The sequence below is a fragment of the Megalobrama amblycephala genome, linkage group LG17, assembly GCF_018812025.1.
Source record: "Megalobrama amblycephala isolate DHTTF-2021 linkage group LG17, ASM1881202v1, whole genome shotgun sequence".
NCBI classification, from domain to species: domain Eukaryota; kingdom Metazoa; phylum Chordata; class Actinopteri; order Cypriniformes; family Xenocyprididae; genus Megalobrama; species Megalobrama amblycephala.
Genome location: NC_063060.1, coordinates 34,233,630 through 34,256,554, shown reverse-complemented (window position 1 = coordinate 34,256,554; position 22,925 = coordinate 34,233,630). Strand labels below are relative to the sequence as shown.

The 22,925-nt window shown below is 37.1% G+C and overlaps 1 protein-coding gene across 1 annotated transcript in view; it reads right to left on the bottom strand.

Annotated features, from left to right (window-relative positions):
* The window catches only part of si:ch211-207d6.2 (sickle tail protein homolog), a 72,724-nt gene extending 56,916 nt beyond the window's left edge, over window positions 1-15,808 (bottom strand). Inside the window, 1 exon segment of the mRNA XM_048164886.1 lies at window positions 15,083-15,808. Within this exon segment, the coding sequence (XP_048020843.1) occupies window positions 15,083-15,263 (181 nt within the window). The 5' untranslated portion in view covers window positions 15,264-15,808.
* Window positions 15,809-22,925: the final 7,117 nt, after the last annotated feature.

Below are 22,925 nucleotides of genomic sequence, written 5' to 3'. Positions count from 1 at the left end.
TTCCAGTGATATTCTTTTGAGCTGTTTTGTATTGTGTCCCATCTCTCGTTCCGCATTTTTTTTTTTTATTATTTTCAAATCTCCCTCCCAGTTCTCTCTCCTCGACCGTCATACGCCCCCTGATGCTGATTGTTTACACGTTTGTTGTTCGTATCGGTCCGACTAACTTCCAAACAGTGTATTTGAAATAATACTGAGTCCACCTTTTGTTACATGTGCACTCTGTTTTGGACTTGTTTCTGGACTTGTGTTGTACTATTTCCCGCCACTAGTCTGTTCCCTTAGTTACTGATCACCTCATTTTCACCACCAGCTGTGTTCCATCACCCACCTTGTTATCCCATGTATATAAGCCCTGTGTTTTCATGTGTTGTCCGGTATCGTTCATGTGTTGTTTGGTTGTATCCTTGTTGTACCTGTTTATGGATTACTCTGCTTGTGGATTTATTAAAGAAAGTTATACTTCTATACTCCTCGTAGTGTGTGTTTATGCTCCTAACCAGCAATTGTAACACCTTTTAAAGAAATTAAATACAAAAATTGAAAAAAAAAAAAAAAAAACATGATTATTCACACCTTACATTAAAATTTGTAATGCATTTTATATTGTAATTTATGTTTTCACACTGAATGTCAAAATTAATGTAGAAACAAGATAAAGACGAACATTTTTGGGGATGAAATTAGTCATTAAAGCCATTAAAAATTACATAATTTTTACCATTTAATAGACTTAATAGAAAATTTAGAACAACTTTTAATTTAAAGGTGGACTCAGTAGAATTTCAAAAACACTGTTTGGAAGTTAGTCTGGCCGACACCAACAACAAACGTCTAATCCATTATTAAACGGCATTAGAGGCCGTATGACGGTCGAGGAGAGAGAACGAGCAAGAGGGAGATTTGAAAATAAGAAAAAAAACCTGCAAAACCAGAGATGGGACACAATACAAAAGAGCTCAAAAGAATATCACTGCAATGAAGGTTAATGACTGGGCAAGTGCTTTAGGACCCGCGTTTATATTAGAAAAGCTTTCCATCGCTGGAGAGAGGTAAGTGGGAAGGCCTGAAAACAGGCTGCTTTGATCCCGTTTTTCATGTGAGTAAGACAGTTTTTATTTTCTGGAGCTGTGCTGTTTGCGACTAACAATGAACACTTTGTATTTACTCTTGTGTACTGTACGTTCATTTTTTTGTGCTTTCTTGTCGTTCGTTTATCAACTGCACTTTATTTTTCGTGAAGCATTTTGTTGCACGTCAGCCGTGATAAACAGACATCCACTCTCGCATTGCGTGTGTAACAGTGGCTAGATAAGAGTTTTGCAGTTAAAGGGATAGTTCACCCAAAAATGAAAATTTGACGTTTATCTGCTTACCCCCAGCGCATTCAAGATGTAGGTGACTTTGTTTCTTCAGTAGAACACAAATGATGATTTTTAACTGCAACCGCTGCCGTTTGTCAGTCTTATAATGCGAGTGAATGGTAACAAAATCTGTAAGAGTCAAAAAACATGCACAGACAAATCCAAATTAAACCCTGCGGCTCGTGACGACACATTGATTTCCTAAGATACAAAACGATCCGTTTGTGTGAGAAGCCGAACAGTATTTATATCATTTTTTACCTCTAAAACACCACTATGTCCAACTGTGTTCAGCATTCGCTTAGTGAGGTCTGATCGCGCTCTGACAACGGCAGTGATGTCTCGCGCATATACTTCAATGAGTGTGAGACATCACTTCCGCTGTCAGAGCGCGATCAGACCTCACTAAGCGAATGCTGAACGCAGTTGGACATAGTGGTGTTTTAGAGGTAAAAAATGATATAAATACTGTTCGGTTTCTCGCACAAACGGATCGTTTTGTGTCTTAGGACATCAATATGTCGTCACGAGCCGCAGGGTTTAATTTAGATTTCTCTATGGAAGTGTTTTTGACTACAGATTTTGTTACCATTCACTCGCATTATAAGACTGACAGACGGCAACGGTTGCAGTTAAAAATCATCATTTGTGTTCTACTGAAGAAACAAAGTCACCTACATCTTGGATGCGCTGGGGGTAAGCAGATAAACATCAAATTTTCATTTTTGTGTGAACTATCCCTTTAAATCACTGCAAACCGACGACTATTACAGAATGCAGTGTTTAGCGTCATTGGTAGCTCATTAGCCTTGCATGCCATCAGCGATTGGGGTTCAAGACTGACTCGGAGCAGGGTGGTTAGGATTGGAGTGTGAGTTTTGGAGGCGGAGCAATGAAGAGAGGGGTGGGATTGTTTGGGTTGATTTCAAATATCAACAATGTCGAACAGCAGTGTTCAAAATCTACTTACAGCACCCGCACAAAATTCTCTGTTTTTACTGTTATTTCTATTCCTTGTGTTCTATTTTTATTATTCTTCTTTATGTAAAGCACTTTGAATTACCATTGTGTATGAAATGTGCTATACAAATAAAATTGCCTTGCCTTGCCTTAAAGGGGCTGTAGAATTCAGAAAACCTTGTTATTAGCAACACCGGTGGCCATTAAGTGAACTACTGCAGCCTGCAACTTGCTCATCCTCATGTAACGTACAAGAGTCAGAACATGATTCAAGGCCCCGATTTACTCACGGTGAAGTTTGTTTTCTTTCATCACTAAGACCTTATTCACCAGAGAAACAAGTGTGCTACCATCTTTAGAATTTTGTGTTTGAACTTCTGTTTTTTGGTAGCCCTGTATATTTCTATGGCTTCTCTGTCGAAGAGTAAATAGCTGAAGTGGATTTACTTGGAAAATCAAAATTTATCATGAGCATTGTAATAATTGAAGCGGATGTCATAACAAATGTCAGTAGACTGGGAAGATTTTAAAACAAGCGGTTGAATTCAATAATCATAGATCTTACGCACAAATTCATGCTCCTAGTCACCCTGCTGTGCTAAAAAATTTAAATGTGAATGGGAATATACTTCAAAGATATTTTACTCAGAAGAATTTCTAGGGATGCCAATAATAATTGGGGCAAACATGTATTGGAGAAAAACATTTATTTAATAATGAGCTTTTTCCCCCATTTTCAATTCTTTTCCTTCAATGAAAGGTTAGTATTTTGTGAATTTTTTGAATGAAAGATCAAAAAGATAAACAATGCAGATTTTTTTTCACAGCCACCTTTGCTCATATATATATGATTTGTAGGAGACATAAAAGATGTATTTGAAGAACTGTCTCAGTGAGTGTTTTGATTTAAAACAAAAAGGCTGCCAAAAGGATGTGACACCTAAAAGCAGCACAGTGCAGGGAGGGACACAGATGTAATGGTGGTGGTGGAGGGCTTTCCTAGGTTGACAAAGCCAAGCTGATTGATCTAGTTCACTTGTGCCCTGGAGCAGGGTCCTCTGGACTGCCATGCTGCAATGGTTCACTACACTCTCAGTGAGCATGTACAGCACTCATCACAAACAGCACAGATGAGAGGAGGAGAAATTCATTATGGTCCTGAGTAGGATCTCTCCTCTGCTGTTTGCTCCTGTGTAGAGATTCTGACTGGGCATAGACAGGGAGCAATGGTGAAGTGGTTTAAATATGACTCTAATCTCTGTGCCAAAACAAGACATAAAACCATCCTGTGGACTAGGCAGTGTGCAGTACCAAATTACCAGCCTTTCTGGGTAGACTAACCAGTCTGGGTAGACTAACCAGACTAATCTCTAATTTATCACTGGCTGAAAATGCCCATGATATATATATATATATATATAAAACAAATGGTCTACAATGCAGTGCATCCTTTTAAAATCACCTGCATCATACAAGACTTGCATTAAAAAAGAAGAACTTTTACACACTTTACGTCTCTGATTCAGGTGGTTACAAAGACATATAAGAAAATGAAAAAGCACTCAAAACATTAGTGTTTGTCAAGACAAGGCCTCAGACATGAACCCAAATATCTAGCTATAAAGAGGAACAGTGGCATGTTCAAAACAGTGGCTTTTGATCAATTAGATCTGGCTTGTTTGGCAGCAGTTGAAGCATTGGGAAATTTAGTGTTGTCCTTGTATGACAGCTACAAGATGCTTCTGTGATTTGACAGCAGCTGTTGTAGTTATCTGAAAGGACAGTTTCAGTCAAGCATAAAGATGATGTATTCTGTTTTCATTGCTGTGCAATATTTTTTTAAAAAGTTAAAGCTTCAAATGAGGATGCACATAAACTATTCTCGATGTGTACAGATCTCTGACAGAGCTTTTTTTCTTATGGGCAGTAATAAAGAGCTCAAGTTATGTACTTTAGTTTGTTCTTTGCTCATTATGCACCTTGAAGCAATTTATCATGACAAAAAAAACCCTCAAATTTATCACATTATGCCTCAGAAATACTGCAAATGTTGGTTTGTTCATTTATCTAGGTTTTTTTTTTTTTTTTTTTTTGTCAACCGTGTAGTTGAAATTTGTGTTTGATCACACTTGTAGCATTGAAACAATAAAAATAAGATAAAAAAGTGAGAGAGCAAGAAACATTATCTACATTCATTCATTCATTCATGAATCTGTGGCTTGGGAAAAAAAAAAGATTGTTGCTGCTTGTTCAAGTTACTTTGTTACATAGGGCTGACCTTACTGAACTTTGTCATTTTTATTGACAACTAACTGGGCTGTAGGTCTGTAGTTCCCAACATGCTTTCCCTGGACTCCATTAGGAGAGTAAATGTTGAAATTATTGTTGTCATATTTTTTTTTTGGCAAGTGCTTGTTTTAGCTAAATGAGGAAAAAATGTCACTTACACACTATATTATATTATATTATATTATATTATATTATATTATATTATATTATATTATATTATATTATATTTTATTTTATAAAATAGTTAGTTCCTGTCCTTGATTCTGTGTTCACAACAATTTAGTTTTTTCAATATAAAAGTCTTCGCTCCTGACTGACACACTCACAAAGACAGTCTTTGCCGCCATCTAAAGGTGTAATAATGTAACTTCTGTTGCTGTTCACGGTCAGGGACTATTTTTTTCCGGTGGAAGGAAGGCTTTAGTGAAAGTTTACTTAATGAAAGTTGCAGTGATACATATTTTTGGCTTTAATATTTGTATTGTGTGGTAACCGTTTTATAAAAGCAATAAGGTACTCAAGGCTAGTGCTGTATTGTGAATAAGTCACGGCTGAAGGGGTTGCAGGCATGCCCTTGTAACAATGCCCTTCAGCTGTGACTTATTCACGATATTACATATTATATTATATTATATTATATTATTTTATATTATATTATATTATATTATATTTTGCTTCATTAAAGGTGCCCTAGATTATGTTTTTAAAAGATGTAATATAAGTCTAAGGTGTCCCCTGAATGTGTCTGTGAAGTTTCAGATCAAAATACCCCATAGATTTTTTTTAATTAATTTTTTTAACTGCCTATTTTGGGGCATCATTATAAACGCGCCGATTTTATGCTGCGGCCCCTTTAAATCCCGTGGTCCACGCCCACAGAGCTCGCGCTTGCCTTGAACAGTGCCTTAACAAAGTTTACACAGCTAATATAACCCTCAAAATGGATCTTTACAAAGTGTTCGTCATGCATGCGGCATGCATGCGTCGGATTATGTGAGTATTGTATACTGTTATATTGTTTACTTCTGATTTTGAATGAGTTTGATAGTGCTCCGTGGCTAACGGCTAATGCTACTCTGTTGGAGAGATTTATAAAGAATGAAGTTGTGTTTATGCATTATACAGACTGCAAGTGTTTAAAAATGAAAATAGCGACGGCTGTCTTGTCTCCGTGAATACAGTAATAACCGATGGTAACTTTAACCACATTTAACAGTACATTAGCAACATGCTAACGAAACATTTAGAAAGACAGTTTACAAATATCACTAAAAATATCATGTTATCATGGATCATGTCAGTTATTATTGATCCATCTGCCATTTTTCGCTATTGTTCTTGCTTGCTTACCTAGTCTGATGATTTGGTTGTGCACATCCAGACGGTAATACTGGCTGCCCTTGTCTAATGCCTTTTATATTGTGGAAACGTGGGCTGGCATATGCAAATATTGGGAGCGTACACCCCGACTGTTACGTAACAGTCGGTGTTATGTTGAGATTCGCCTGTTCTTCTGAGGTCTTTTAAACAAATGAGATTTATATAAAAAGGAGGAAACAATGGAGTTTGAGACTCACTGTATGTCATTTCCATGTACTGAACTCTTGTTATTTAACAATGTCAAGATAAATTCAATTTTTCATTCGAGGGCACCTTTAACATTTTTAAGACTAGTAAGAAAAATCTGAAAAAGAATATATATATATTTTTTTTCATAGTAGGTACTTTCACTGTAACTTTTACTAAACTGGCATGAACATAACTCACAAAAATGCCCTGAAAATAGCATAACAAGCTATCTGGTGCTAGCCACAAAACCACAAAATCATACAATTGGAAACACACCTTATTCCTTGACTGAGTGTGTGTGAAGAGCAAAAAACAATATAACATACACGGGTGAGAGAGAGAAGAAGCAGAAAGAGAAACCAAACCACACCATTTTTTAAATAATACATAACCTCCACCTGTGGTAATGGATAACCTCATGAAACTGTCTCGATTCAATATCACACACCGGTCTCGCCAATTACAACACTTACACTTGTGAAACATTGTGAATGACTGATTGTCCTGGTGTGATTTTACTCACATGTCAGGCTCAAAATAAACAAAGTACTAATAAAATGAGCTGATTCAGTGGCTTGACAAACAACTGAAAATAGAACAGAAACTTTCACAACGGCTCTACAAAATTATTATTTTACAAAGACTAGCCTCTGCTGGCAAATTGTCAGAAATTAATCTTCTTTCCTGACTATAATGAGTAGGAAATAAATTCTTTGAGAAGAAGGATAGTGCAACCTGAGGAAGAGCTACTGCCGTCTTCTCCCTCCAGTCACCTCTAAGTCTCATTATAGCCCGTTTTTGTTGGGAGGGGGGATAGGGGGATGTGTATCTTTAATAACTCAGTGAAGAGGCCAAGTTAAGCATTCTGCAGCGTGGATCTTGGCCTGCTCAGGTTTTGAAGTAGCTGTGGTTCTGACAACATAGGACTAATATTCCTGGGCTCAGCAACTACATAAACGGACAAACTGAACTCGATTGGAGATTAGACTGAAAGCATGCTCACAGCAGCTTTAAACTCCAAATCATTATCAGAAAATTACATAGAAGTGGCCAGTATATTAACCAGCACCCTGCAGTTCTTCCATGCAGAACGTGCCACTGAATGCCAAGAATGTTAATGTGAACACAGGATTGAAACTTGGGGAAAAAATAAGCTTCATAATTTCAAACATTGATTTTATTTATTATTATTTTTATTTTTAGAAGAGGTTGTTGTGCTCTGCATACTGTGTGTTTTGTGTAGTGTTTTGCTCCAAAGCTGTGGAAACACTGATAATGCCAGAGAGCTAAACTGATGGCAGGGACAAAAATGAGATTGGACAGGGCAGCAGAGAGGATTGGGACAAGACATGCACACATCCTGTGTGAGATCACACTGATGTCAAACCATATCGCTTCCTGCTGATTAAGCTGACGTAATGGCACATGAAGATCTAGCTAATTCCTGTATTACATTAGTGCATCAGAGGCAGATGCGAGGAGGTTATATAACTACAGAGCATCAAAGTTCAGTTCACTAGCAAAATGAAGACATCTTAAATTTCTGTGTATAATAAGCAGTTTAGTAGGATGATTAAGTGCAATTTTAAGCTTTTATGATAAAACGTAAACACATTTTGGAGTGTAGGATAAGTTGCTAAAGTGATGTTTCCTAATGGTACATTCTAAAAAATGCTGGGTTAAAAACAACCCAAGTTGGGTTAAAAATGGACAAACTCAGCGATTGGGTTGTTGTTTTAACCCAGCGGTTGGGTTAAATGTTTGCCCAACGTGCTGGATAGTTTTATATAACCCAACTATTGTTTAAAAATGACTATGGATAGCTTAAAATGAACCCAAAATAGGTTGGAAATTAAAAATAAGACACATATAATTACTAGAGGCAACAATAATAATCAAAAGGTGAACATTTATTAATAAGCAATTTAACAAATGTTTATTGTTTAATTATTATTCATTAAACATATTAATTAAAGTGAATTTCCAACATTCTTTGGGTTCATTTTAAGCAAGCAATACAGTAATTTTTAAACAATGGATGAGTTGAATAAAACTACCCAGCAGGTTGGGCAAACATTTAACCCAACCGCTGGGTTAAAACAACCCAATTGCTGGGTTTGTCCATTTTGGGTTGTTTTTAACCCAACATTTTTTAGAGTGTAGTGTATTGCTTAAAGAAATAAAGCATGACCTTTTAAAACATCCTGTTTTTTAGGGTTTATGGTGTGATGAGCGTTAACTCTAGAGGAAATCATAAAGAGAAAAATTTGTTGTTCCAGAAGATTTTCTGAGAACTTTAATTTTTCCCATACATTTGCAGAGCAGGCACATGAAATCACACAATTTAGCAGATAGTGGCCCAAATTATCTCCAGCCTTGCATAGCGTTTCTTCACCCGATAGACCTCCGTAGCCTAATGATTAATATCACTTGCTTTTGAAACATATTTCTCATTCTTTTCCCTAAGCTATCACTATTTATAGACTACTTATTTTGTGATTTTAAAAGGCATGAGTGCAGGTTCAATCATAATTTAAAGCAGCTACAAATGAAAAGTAGCTAACTTGAGGTTACTTAAGGGCCGGGATGGTAATTAGTAATCCATGTAATAGCCTCAAAATGCTATGTAAATTTTTCTGAATTTGTGGTTGAAAAAATATTAAAATATGTTCCCACCTAGGGTCCCCCCATGAATCTCGGCCAGTTTCACCACTGTTTAAGGATTAAATATTTTTAACAATACCAATTAGGGTGACAATATCAAACTTGAACAGGTATATTTATACTAAATACAACAAAAACATCCTAATTTACATAAACCAAGTCAAAAGTATACAGTAATACATAATACAAGGACTGTGAATCTGTGAATCAAATCATTGTGAACACTTAAAGGGTTAGTTCACCCCCAAATGAAAATTCTGTCATTAATTACTCTATTAATTTTTAATTATTCATTTTAACACTATTTTAATTAAAATCTGATGGCTCAGTGAGGCCTCCATTGACAGCAAGACACTTTCAATGCCCAGAAAGATACTAAAGACATTTAAAACAGATCATGTGACTACAGTGGTTCCACCTTAATATTATGAAGCGAAAAGAATACTTTTTGTGTGCCAAAAAAACAAAATAACGACTTTATTTAATAATATCTAGTGATGGGCGATTTCAAAACACTGCTTTATGAAGCTTTGAAGCTTTACGAAATGTGTATCAAACTCATGAAACATTGAAATTGCGAAATGTTTCGAAACCCTTATGAGCGTCATTTACTGAAATCACATGACTTTGGCAGTTTGATACACACTCCGAATCACTGATTCGAAACAAAAGATTCATAAAGCTTCGAAGCTTCATGAAGCAGTGTTTTGAAATCGCCCATCACTGGATATTGTTGAATAGTTTTTTTTGTTGTTGTTTTTTGGCGCACAAAAAGTATTCTCGTCTCTTCATAACATTAAGGTTGAACCACTGTACTCACATGAACTGTTTTAAATATGTAGGCTATTTAGTAGCTTTCTGGGCATCTGAAAGTGTTGATTATCTTGCTGTCAATGAGGGCTCACTGAGCCATCAGATTTTATCAAAAATATCTTAATTTGTGTTTCTGAAGATGAACGAAGGTCTTACGGGTGTGGAACAACATTAATGACAGAATTTTCATTTTTGAGTGAACTAACCATTTAAAACGAACAGTCTGAACGAACTGTTTCAATAGAACACACCAAGCCGACGCCGACGAACTAGTGGCAGCGAAAGCAGACTGCGGGGTTGGCTCACGTCGGCAGCGTCTGTGTCCAAAGTTGCCCTGACACACCAAACCGATGCTAAACAGCCGACGGCCAAGCAGCACGTCAGTTCTGCGCCTGCGTGAGATGAAATGCCTTTCCGAAACAGCAGGCGGCAGTAGCTGAACAGCCAATCAGGGGTGAGTTTCCCGAAAGCATCGTTGGTGAACCATGGTCGTAAGTCCCATTGAACTCTATTGGTAACGACGGAACTTGCGACCATAGTTCGCTTTGGGAAACGCACCCCAGAATGATCCAATGGCCCGACGAACCGACGAGCTCCAACGCCGATGTCGAATCGGCCGAAAAAAGGCCGACGAGGACCAACTTCAGCCGACGGTGCGGAACACACTGAGAAAACTTAGTCGGCCGACGAAGAAAAACTGCCCGAAGGCCGACCGTCGGCTTGGTGTGTTCCTTCCTTTAGGCTTTATGTCAAACGTCACATGAACAAACAGGAAAACATATCTCATCACATCCACTTATTGGAGAAAGTGTTAACAGCAGTATGAACTGAAGGCAATATCTATGGACTTTTAAGCTGACCTAGCTAGTTATTTTGATGGTTGGCATTTCATTTAATCTTAAAATCCGAATGTTATTGAGAAAAATATAAATAAATAACTTTTAGATATCAATCTAAATATGCGATGGACATAGGTTATGCTCTTTTGAAGGCATCTTGAGTAAAACAGCTCTATATTTAATGAAGCACATGTGAGCGCAACAGTGCCTACCCAATTTTTCTGCAACCTTGGTTCTTAGTTGGTATTTTTCCCATTTATTTTTTACATAGGGATTTTAAAAAAATCATTTCTTTTATAAGTTATAAGGCATGAACCAAATAAACCAGCTACGAGGTGAATCATAACATTATAAACTTTTAAAAGTTTAAAATGTTATGTTAAAATTTTAAACTTTTTAAAAACATTATAAATACTTTAAAAGTATTTGAAATCGGAAAAAATGTCGGACTGTGTACTTAACAGCTTTAATGAAGGAAAGATATATTTTACTTTCATTGCAACATGTGCATAAATATTTAAGTAGTTAGGGAGTATAAGACAACTGACACTATGTCATTCATAGCATTTAAAGGGATAGTTCACCAAAAAATAAAAATTCTGTCATCATTTACTTACCCTCAAGTTGTTCCAAACCTGTATGAGTTCCTTTCTTGATAAATACAAAATAAGATATTTTAAAGAATGTTGGTAACAAGACAGTTGACGGTAGTCATTGACTTCTTTAGTATTTTTTTCCTACTATGAAAGTCAATGGTTACCGTCAACTGTCTGCTTACCAACCTGTCCCTTTAATAAGAGTGGGCGGCTGATTAAGAGTTGGTGCAAACCACTGCTTGGTGGAGATTTTATTTATTTATTAATTTTTTTGCAGAATCATGCAATTCCACTGTTGAACACACAGATGGCTTCAACAAAAGCATATACCATCGATAAACAACCTTGTATCTCACAACTGGTCTGTGTTTAATGTTTTATAAGTTATTGTTCAATATCGATTCCCCTATTGAGAAAATGAATGGGATTTTACTTCTAGAACCAGACTGTGGCACTCTGTTGCAAACAAACTGATGTGTCAATCATTCTGATTGGCTACAAAAGGAAACAACACCCCAACTCTTTTTTCTTTTTTCTTTTTTTTTTTTTTTTTTTTGCTCATTATAGAGCTTTAGGGCTCTCATGAAAACAGGTGTGATATCTCAGGTGCAACTTTTGCTAAAAATGCAGTCTGGAGTTCAGCTGATTAAGAAAAAATACATTCTTCATAAACATGGACTGCAGTTCATTGCACAGACCGCCACAAGAAAAGAGGCTTTAAAATTAGGTGGCAGTTCATGAAGGAAATTGGTGCTGCAGGTTTTTCAGAGGAATCTCTTTCAGCACATTTGGAGCCTCTGAGGGTAGAAAGAACTCTAAGAGTCCACGCTGTGTTGGATTCTATGCCTGTGGAAATGTCATGTACTGTATCTTCAGCAGCGTGGCAGGATTGGTGCTGTCTTTGGAATAAATCTCTGTTTTAACAGACCTGACAGCAAGAATGGGTGACAGCAGGGGACAGTGGTTCTAAGGCTGTGCCTTCAATCTCATACCTCTCTAAGCAGTGTGAGTGAAAATCATTGAAGTGAAAGAAAGGCATTTTGGCATTTGAAAGTCACTGGAGACTGATAACATAAATAAGCGCTATACACGATTAAATATAAATCACACATACTGTAACAACAACTAAAAAACAAACAGCAATCAACTTGTAGTAACAGATAAACTATATATCTTTACTGTCACTTTTGATCAATTTAATGCTTCCTTGCTGTAATATATATATATATATATATATAAATAAAAATACAAACATTTTGATAACCAATGCAGACCAATGACGTGTTTTGTGGGCGGAGCCTACTTGGTGGCAGAAAATGACAGTTCTGCAGTAGCAGTGTATGGAAGCCACAGAATTAAAAAATAAATAAATAAATAAAGATGATAGTGTTGCAGCTGTGATGTCAAAGCCCGGAAGATTAGTTCACCAGTGGTGGTTCTTTATTTATGAGTAAAATATGGTCTGTGGTAAACATAACTACAATACTTCACTCTTAAAGGTGCCCAACAATGCTTTTTCACAAGATATAATATAAGTCTAAGGTGTCCCCTGAATGTGTCTGTGAAGTTTCAGCTCAAAATACCCCATAGATTTTTTTAAATAAATTTTTTTAACTGCCTATTTTGGGGCATCATTAACTATGCACTGATTTTTTCAGCGCACCGCCCCTTTAATTCGTGTGCTCCCTGCCACACAAGCTCTCGATTATATTACAGCACATTTACAAAGTTCACACAGCTAATATAACCCTCAAATGGATCTTTACAAGATGTTCGTCATGCATGCTGTATGCATGCTTCGAATTATGTGAGTAAAGTATTTATTTTGATGTTTATATTTGATTCTCTATGAGTTTGAGGCTATGCTCTGTGGCTAACGGCTAATGCTACACTGTTGGAGAGATTTATAAAGAATGAAGTTGTGTTTATGAATTATACAGACTGCAAGTGTTTAAAAATGAAAATAGCGACGACTCTTGTAGCGACGACTCTTGAAGAACAAGCTGTCTTTTTCAAAAAATAAGCATAACTGCTTCAAAATTCGGTTTTCGTTATGGGTGTGTGTAATTTGCGTTGTTGAACAAAACATCAAAGCATTGTACAGTTATGTTTACCACAGACTTTGTTTTACTCATTAATTGAAAAATCCCATTATAAAACCCCACAGAAAAATCTCAAAGGAACCAGGGTGAATTAGTTATCAGGATTTTGACATCATCACTGCACCACTCTATTGAAAAACCAAAAGAAATAACCCCATAGGAAAGTTTTGAGGGAACCACTGGTGAATTAGTCCTCTAGGTTTTAATGTCATGGCTGCAGCACTCTATTGCTAGTTTTTTGAGTTTTTATCTCATAATTCTGAGAAGAAAAATCAGAACTGCAAGGTATAAACATGATATTCTGCCTTTTTTCCCTCAGAATTGTGATATAATCCCGCAATTTCAAGTTATAAAGTCTGAATTGGGAGATATAAACTCACAATTGCGAAAAAAAGTCAGATTTTTTTTTTTAAATGAATTTAAATGTTATCTAACATGTTATAGGTTTAAATATTATTTCATGCTGTAACTGTAGGGCTAATACACTATGCCCCCTATGAACTGCACATGTGAATATTATGTAGATTTAATGTTTACATCAAATTCATGCTTTAATATTTGTGTAATCATTGCAGGTTTCATCAGTCCAGTCTGTCCATTTAATGGCTTGCAAACATAAACAACTGCATTTAGCTTCAAAGGGCATTTTCAACTATGGTATTCTATAAAATGAAGACTGTCTATTTTGCATTCTATTTCTGACATCCAAAGGCACAACAAGACATTTTTTCCCTTATTCCGTGGATATCGCCAGTTTTCATCCACTTGTTACCATGTTTTTCTGCCGTCACATTGCACACACATCTGCAGTGATGTAACTGTGACATCTGCTCCCAAATGGTCTATAAGATTCAGATGTGTAATTATTAAAACAACATTTTCTGTTTTTTAACAGCTAATTTTCTTAAAATATTATATAAGGTATTATAGCACCACCCATTACCCAGTATTTTCTGACTGAGTTTGGACTGAATTACTCAGCTTTTGAGTAATCTGAGTTTGTCTGAGTCTTTACTTGCATGTATATGTGAGCTCCTGTTGTGGAACTTTGTATTACCTAAATTTGAATGAAATAATATAAGATACTTTGATCTTGTGTTTCTAACTTGCAATGACAAACCGCATGAAGGTGGATGGTGTTTGATATAATAGTACTTGACTTAAAAGGCTCGATCCTTTACCTATTAGCGACCATGTGGTTGCTAAACTGACCTAATTAAAGCAATGACAGTTCTTCCAAACCTTTGCCTAACCGAACTGTCAAACTTGTAAGTCAACTGCTCTAATAACATCATCTCATCACTGTGTGCTGGCCCAAATGTTGATACAACCTCATAAGTGCACAGATGTTATTGTTCATTTATTATATAGCTGAGATTAAAAGTCAACATAAATAGCCAACAAAATCAGTTTGAAATTGTGTAGACTGATACAATCTTCTGGCTCATGAACCATTTTTATTCATTGTTATACTTAAATCAGCATTACAAATATAGCTGTGTTCATTTACATGTTCAGTCACTTTCTATAAACTTCTAGCTGAGAGTGGCTGGTTTGATTAGCACCAGTGAGATCAAGTGATGTGAGAGAATTTGATGATGAGGAGGGGAATGTAACTATTCAGCAGAGTGAACAGTGAAGGTTAAACCCCTGTCTTAATCCCCCCATATAGAGAGGGCATCAGCCAAACTATACAAGCGCACTCATGTGCTGCAGTCAGGAATACCGTAATAGCTCCTCAGACGGGCGGATCTAAACTAATGCCGGAAATATAAGCATCTGTATGTGTATACATGTTCATAATATTTTGTAGTGCTACATATACATTTAATCAATAAAATCACAAGCTAGTGCTAACACCATTTAGATTTATGAAGCAGTAATACCTGGATTTGAGCCCACTGGATCGGTGGCAGAAGTCTTCTGGGGTGGTCTGGATCTCACTAGGTTGCCCTCACTGCCAGCTCTCATCAGCCTCTCCCCGACGACCAGCATGTGTGAACGGTTCCCTGGAGGTTCCTTTCGGGACTGCTTGGAGGGTTTGACCAGACGTGAAGGTTTGGACATGTCTCCAGGTTCTCCTTAAGCACTCTCGTGAGGGACTTTTCCAAAGTTCTCCTCTCCCTCTGAAACTGCACACACCTTCACCTGTCCAAACTTTGCAGATAACCTGACATCCAACTAATTAATTTGTTGCTGTTCTCTGTTAAAATTCATTCTTGCTGATGAATAGTGGAGATTGAAACAAGCTGAAGTAGTTGAGGAGTCCTTGGAGACCACTATCTGCTCAGCTTGAGGCACCACAGTGAAGACACAACTGAATGCTTGAAAAACTGGATCATTGGAAGAGCTGAGGTTGATAAACTCTCGCGCTATGCAGAAACGCACAGCATGCTGATGTCTAATCACTTCTTCTGCTTTGGAGAAATGATCCTCCTAATAATCCACCACCAGGCGAGCATCGGGCTCTAATCTACTTGTAAAGTTGCTGGTGAAACACAGTGCTCTTAATGCAGATGTAATCTCTGTGTTAAGTCGCCATGCAGATTTAGCCAGGGAGGCAGCAGAGATGATCACTGTGTGTCAGTTGCCTTCCTACTGCTGTGCATGCAGACCAGAGCCACAGCTAAGTCACATTCGGGCAGTGAGAAAGAAAGAGAGAGAGAGAAGGGATAGAGAGGAGAGAGATTTACTCCCATGTGCACGGTTGTGATAGGCTAGGAGCTCTTGTAACCTCCCTCCCCACCTTATTCTCCTATATGACTATCTATAAACTATCTATGTTTAATCTATCTATCTATCTATCTATCTATCTATCTATCTATCTATCTATCTATCTATCTATCTATCTATCTATCTATCTATCTATCTATCTATCTATCTATCTATCTATCTATCTATCTATCTATCTATCTATCTAATTAGTCTGTCTGTCGTGCTTTCAAAAGTCTGAGTAAACTTGTGAAAATGCTTTGTTTTGCAATTTTATATTTTAATGTTTTTAACATAATGTCACATGCATCAGTGGAAAAACATCTGACCTTTTGAACAAAGAAGTTCTTATGGTCAATGTCACAAATTTGAATAGTGATGTACAAATAGTACTCTTAATCTTAAATATTTATTTTTTATTTCATGTAATAAAATTTCTTTGTTTCTACACGTCTACACTTCTAGTGCTGCATTTTCAACATTTATTTTAGCTGAAAAAAAATCTCACTGGCCATGAAATTGTTGTTATTTTTATTTAAAGTGTACCTATAATGCCCCTTTTACAAGATGTAATATAAGTCTCTGGTGTCCCCAGAATGTGTCTGTGAAGTTTCAGCTCAAAATACCCCACAGATCATTTATTATAGCTCGTCAAATTTGCCCATATTTGGGTGTGAGCAAAAACATGCCGTTTTTGTGTGTGTCCCTTTAAATGCAAATTAACTGCTGCTCCCAGCCCCCTTTCCAGAAGAGGGCGGAGCTTTGGTTGCTCATCAACAACAAAGCTGGAGAATCTCACGCAGCAAAAAATGACAATTGTCAGTAATGATGTTCAGCCTTACATTGATCAAACTGGAGTCTGGCACTGATGGAGAGACGGAAGAACTTTTAGGGTGTTTTCACACCTATGGATAGCTTGTTTTGTTCCGAAACAGGGACTAAATTTGTTACAATGTTGCATTTTCTTCTTGGTTCGGTTTTCTTTCACATAGCAACATTTCAAAGTGTACCAAAATGCGTTGAGCCAAGTCACATGCGAGTAAAACTGTCCTCTCATTGGTCAGAGTTTCCGCTGCGTCATCCATCAAAATAATGATTGACAAGCTAGCTCCATGAGCTTATTTTGGCTTTATTTGTAACTGTCGAGACACACACAAACATTTTATAAATGTAGCCGTCTCTCCCGCTGTTAAATTATATAGCCTACTCCATTCATATTTGCTGCGGAAAATTCAAACGCGCGCTCTTTCTCTCCGTCTCTGGAATTCCCAGCGCTGTCTAGTAGGCGACCTGTTGTCCGTGTGTCTGTCGAGAGAGACCATCTGAATTTTATAATGAAGCAGAGCGGGAATTGAGACTTCGTCGGGACAGCATTCTCGCACGGAGAAGCGTAATTACACAACAGAGGTGCTCGTTGGTTTTCAGATATGGTAAATAATGTGCTCACTCACAGAATCAGACATTACTGCTTTTTATATCACATTTTCCGTTATGAAAATGATATCATATGGTTCGTTGGTCCGTTAACTGGGTCGGATTGCTTTCACATCTCAAGCGAACCGCTCCAGAGTTCGTTTGAAAGCGTACCGAGACCACCTCTTCAAGCAGGTCTCGGTACACTTGTTTGGTCCACTTTTGGTGCGCACCCGAGTGCAATTGCTGCTTTCACACCTGCCCAAACGAACCGCACCAAAGGGGGAAACGAACTCTGGTACGATTCAACCGAACTAAATGAGGCAGGTGTGAAAGCACCCTTAGAATGCATCTGGACGTTTCTGAATTGTTAGTGGATCTTTTGTGCAAATCTAACGTTGAATTGACCCTTGTTTGTGAAGCAGTCCGGCGTAAAATGACAGCATGGTAACAACACTCTACTACAACAGCTCTTCCTCTTCTCTAAAGCCAAGTTTACACTACAGGACTTTAAACGTCGGCAGATCACTGTGCTGTTCAGACTACATGACTTGCTGTGCAGTCTTGAAGTCGTTGTGGTGTTCACACTACGTGACACTGCGTAAATGATCCACAACAGGGGGTTACACACTACACGAGCTGACAACGACTTCATTTGAAAAAAGGACATTGGGAAGAAATTAGAATTAAATTTGAATTAAATTGAATTTAAATTTAATTAAAATTAAATGAACCCTTTCACACATAAGTTTAAAATATTCTGGCTGACATCCTCCCAGAGTTAAGGCCACCATCAGAATGTTTCTTTTATTGTTTCCATGACGACGCGTCATGATTGTCACGTGACACTCCGTGGCCACACTGTTTTTGCGTCCCAATTGACGCACTATACACTATGCACTTATACACTATGTACTTGTGCACTATGCACTCATCCATGTAGTGCGTGAATTGTATAATGGTTATTTTGTCATTTAACAACGGAGTCCGATCCTCCCTTCCCCTCCGCTACGTAATTAAAGCTGCGACAGTTGAATGCACGAAGTGTCCAACATTCCACACTACGTTTTTTCCGTTAATTTAGTGCACCATCCGGGTATTTAAAGTGCGCTTTTTCTTTTTGGAATTTTCAGTGTGAACACACTACTGCACTATTTGTACTTAAAAACGTCATAGAATAGTGCACAAGTACGCGAATTGGGACACACCTTATTTGACAGATGTATCGCTTTTCTCACCATGTCATCAACTATCTGATATTCTGATTCTCATATATTTGCAAGTGAGTGTTTTGTCATTTAAAAACCTACATCATGATCTTGATGTTAATCTATAACGCGAGATGGGTGCCGCATTGTTTGTTTGCGCTTTAGTTCAGAGAGTCCTGTCAGTCATATTTATAGGCTACAGCACGTGAATTCATCCATTTGTAACAAAATACAAGTGGCCGGTGAACTGGGAGAAGAATAGAGTGAGCTTTATAGTTACTTACACAATGTGTATCTGATATGAACAAACGTCGGCAAATTAGATGGTATTTGAATGGATTGTTATTGCTGCTTCCATAGACATCAGTGTATTTCATTGGCTGTTGCGTCGTGACACCACAGGATATCGAGTCGGCCAACAGCTCCAGATATTTAGCATGCTAGATATTTGTCTGGTGTCAACGCGGTGTCGGTTGAGTAGTTCACACATAAAGATTGGCGAGTGCCGATCACACGCTGATTTTCCCCCGCTCACAGCCCAACCTGTCTAACTTGCAAATCGGGCTTAAAATCCTGTAGTGTAAACTTGGCATAAAGTAGCCCAACATGGCCTCTTCCTTTTGTTGCGTGTTCCCGGGTCAGGGTTTGTAAATTTTAGGGTTAGTGATGTCACCAACCCAGGAAGAAGCTCATTGTAGTCCCTACCAGCCATTTGTTGTAGTCCTTAAATTCTTTAAAAGAAAATATCTCCCTTTGCATTGAACTTTGAACTTTGCAGATGTTGTTTATCAAACAGCAACATTACACACTAAGTAAAGTTAAAAAAGTGAAATCATAATAAACCACCCCTTTAAATATATATTTAAGGTTGTAGCTGTTTTTTTTTTCTGTATCTGACAAACACTTTAAAAATGGCTGATATGGTGTTGAAAATAAATCTTACATTCAATTAATTTCAATTCAGAAATCTCTGTATGTGAATTTTTGATCTGTTAGATAGATCCGTCAGTGTGAACAACAGAACCGCTGTCCTGCATATGAGGTGCACAGATCTCTATTTTGGGGTACTCTATAATTACCCAAATAATAAGAAAATACATTTCATTTTAACCAGCACACTTAAAAATAATTTTGTTAATGTGTACCCGGAAATATAATGGGAAGTAATGTGACACTGATTCTGTTTTACAGCTCATGTTGAACTTGTATAACATCTTTCCACACATCCAAGATAGAAGGTTCAAAATTCTTTTTCTCACTTCTGTTATGTTGACGTAAGTCTGCCACCATCTGGATCATGTTACTATGAATCTGGAGCTGAGGGGACAAAATTATTTTAAAGCAAACTGAGTAACTGTCACACATTTTTTCATAATGACACAGTCCAGTATTGGTCATTAAAGTCTTAAAAAAACAAAAAGAAACTGCAGCATTAAGAAAAATAAAATGTATTACTCAAAACAATAAATGTTGCAGCAAAGTAAGCATTCCTCCTGCTAAGGCTGTTAGTCTCTCCCATGCCCCTCCGGAGTGACTCTATACTAAACCAGAGCAAGGGACGGTAGAAGAGTGATGAGATTGCTGATTGTGCTGCATAGCTTGTGAAGAAAGAGAGGATCTTTAACAAGAACTATCTGCTCTTATGGGAGTATAATAATACAGTGCAGAACCAATTCATAATCATGAATGTTTAAAGATATTTAAAACAGGAATATCTCAGCATGAGCCAGTATTTTTAATTGGGATGCGTGCAAAGGTCTGTTCATATGGGTGTGTTTACATATGCAGTGATATTTACAGTCATTAACATTGTGTGCATTTGAATGGTGTGTTCTTCTAACCACAGTGCTTTTGACAACAGCAACACAACATACTCTGATTTGGGATTCAGTCTAGCTAATAGCCGCAGAAGGATTTGGTGATGTTGTTCTACAGTTCACCTGGCTGTTTTTTTTTTAAACACTTCCTTTTGTAAAAGGACATTGTGGTCAAAAGCAAACATTTCTGGTGTGTAATAGGACTTGCAACTAAAGTATATCATGGACATTTCACATCAAACATGGCCTGCAGCCACACAGTGTCTTATTTCTCAGATTAAAAGACGACAATCCACATCCTCCTCTGTGACAGCCATAATACATTTGTAGCTAAACTCAACTTACAGATGCACCGAAGTATCTTGTCGTCACAACAATTAAGTGATGCCCATGTCTCCCTGCCCCCTCCGGCATATTTTTGTGTCTGTCATGGGTTACCGTGCTCTAATCTGTGCCAAAAATATCTCACAAGCACATGGTCCAGGGAGTTCATGCTGTCATGGTTCTCTGAAGAACAGGAATAAAATGGCTTTAATAGGTGTTTATTTTCAGCCCACCCTCAGTTCACATGAGAACAGGCCTGAGGTCTAAAGAATGAAAGCTATCAGACACATTGGAACACAGTATCCAAGACTTTTGCTGTATCCTGATCTCATGACAGTTTGACTCGTCAGCCTGTCAACAGTGTCTGGAGCTGATTTTATTCGAAAGTACACATTCAGCAGTCCTGCCTGAACAGACTACCTATCAACTCTGCTGTCAGTGCTGTCACATGAGAACAAAAATTGGTGTCTGATGTTATTATTTACCATGTGGGTTAGGAAGAGTTCACAGAGACATTGACCACACTGCATTTTTCTCTTTAAAAATTGTATTTATGGTGCACATGCCTCTGTAAACATCTGTAAACCCTATTTTGGCTAAATTATTTTTATTTTATTTTGTTTCTGCAGGTTACATTGTTATGCCAGTAGGTGGCAAAAAGTGTCTTTATGAGTGAGTTATTAAATCATTCACTAAAACACATTCGTTCAAACACAATGATTCATTCAGAAACAAAACAAGCGTATGTCGTAACGAGTGAGTTGTTGAATCATTCACTCAACCAGTTTGTTGGAAAACGCTACAACTGTGTGTTGCTCAGAGAGGAGTGATTAATTCTGCTGTTGCTTTGTTAGGAACTATTTTCAATGGGGAGCAAAATATGAAAAAGCACTATATTCTAAAATGTAGAATCATTTAAAAGGTATGTTTATAATATATTGGAACATATATTTATAATATATTAAAAAATGTTTTATATATAAATAAACTGTCCAAAATTTATTATTATATTATATTATATTATATTATATTATTTACATTAAAGGTACATTATGTACTGTAACTTTTGGCCCTCTTAAAAAACTGAATGCATTTTGCGGAAGAACATTGTTTTGGTTGTGCTTCAGCTCTGCGTGACTGTGCAGATGAATATGTTTTTTTCTCATAACTAAAAAAGATATTCCTACTGCACATAAAAGATTCACTACTAAGAGATATAACCAGTTGAGATAGACATAATCTCAAACTTACTAGCTGAAGACATTACTGTAGGTATTGGTACTTACTTGAAAATAAAATCCAGCACAATGCTACAACAACCCATAATGAAATGACCCTTCACATTAGATAATGCTTTACAATGAACTCTGTTAGAGAGCTACATATGGCAATTTATCTGTTCAATAAAATACCATACTCACCTGTTAAGTAATAAAAATGCTGTCTCTGTGTCACTTTTACAACATTTCAAATCCCTCAGTTCCCCCCTTCTCCGAAAAACCAATGTTGATTCTTGTTTTATTACAAGCTCTGTGACTGTCACTTTTTCTTTTTGCTAAAAGACTCTCTTCTGTTCACCATTTTTAAAACAGGTGTTTCCCTGGAGGTTCCCTAGATGAGACATGCATGGGTGAGTGACATATTATGCAATTTCCTGCGAAAACCATCCCGACAGGTCAAAAATATAAACACTTCTAATAGGCTTACCATAGTGAATACTTCCTTTGGAAGAAGGATTGATGTATTGATTTACATAGTAACTTTTAGTTGTATTCCTATAGGTAGACATAGCTCAACAAACAGTTAAAGGTGCCCTCGAATGAAAAATTGAATTTATCTTGGCATAGTTAAATAACAAGAGTTCAGTACATGGAAATGACATACAGTGAGTCTCAAACTCCATTGTTTTTTTCTCCTTCTCATATAAATCTCATTTGTTTAAAAGACCTCCGAAGAATAGGCGAATCTCAACATAACACAGACTGTTACGTAACAGTCGGGGTGTACGCCCCCAATATTTGCATATGCCAGCCCACATTTCCAACATTATAAAAGGCATTAGACAAGGGCAGCCAGTATTAATGTCTGGATGTGCACAACCAAATCATCAGACTAGGTAAGCAAGCAAGAACAATAGCGAAAAATGGCAGATGGAGCAATAATAACTGACATGATCCATGATAACATGATATTTTTAGTGATATTTGTAAACTGTCTTTCTAAATGTTTCGTTAACATGTTGCTAATGTACTGTT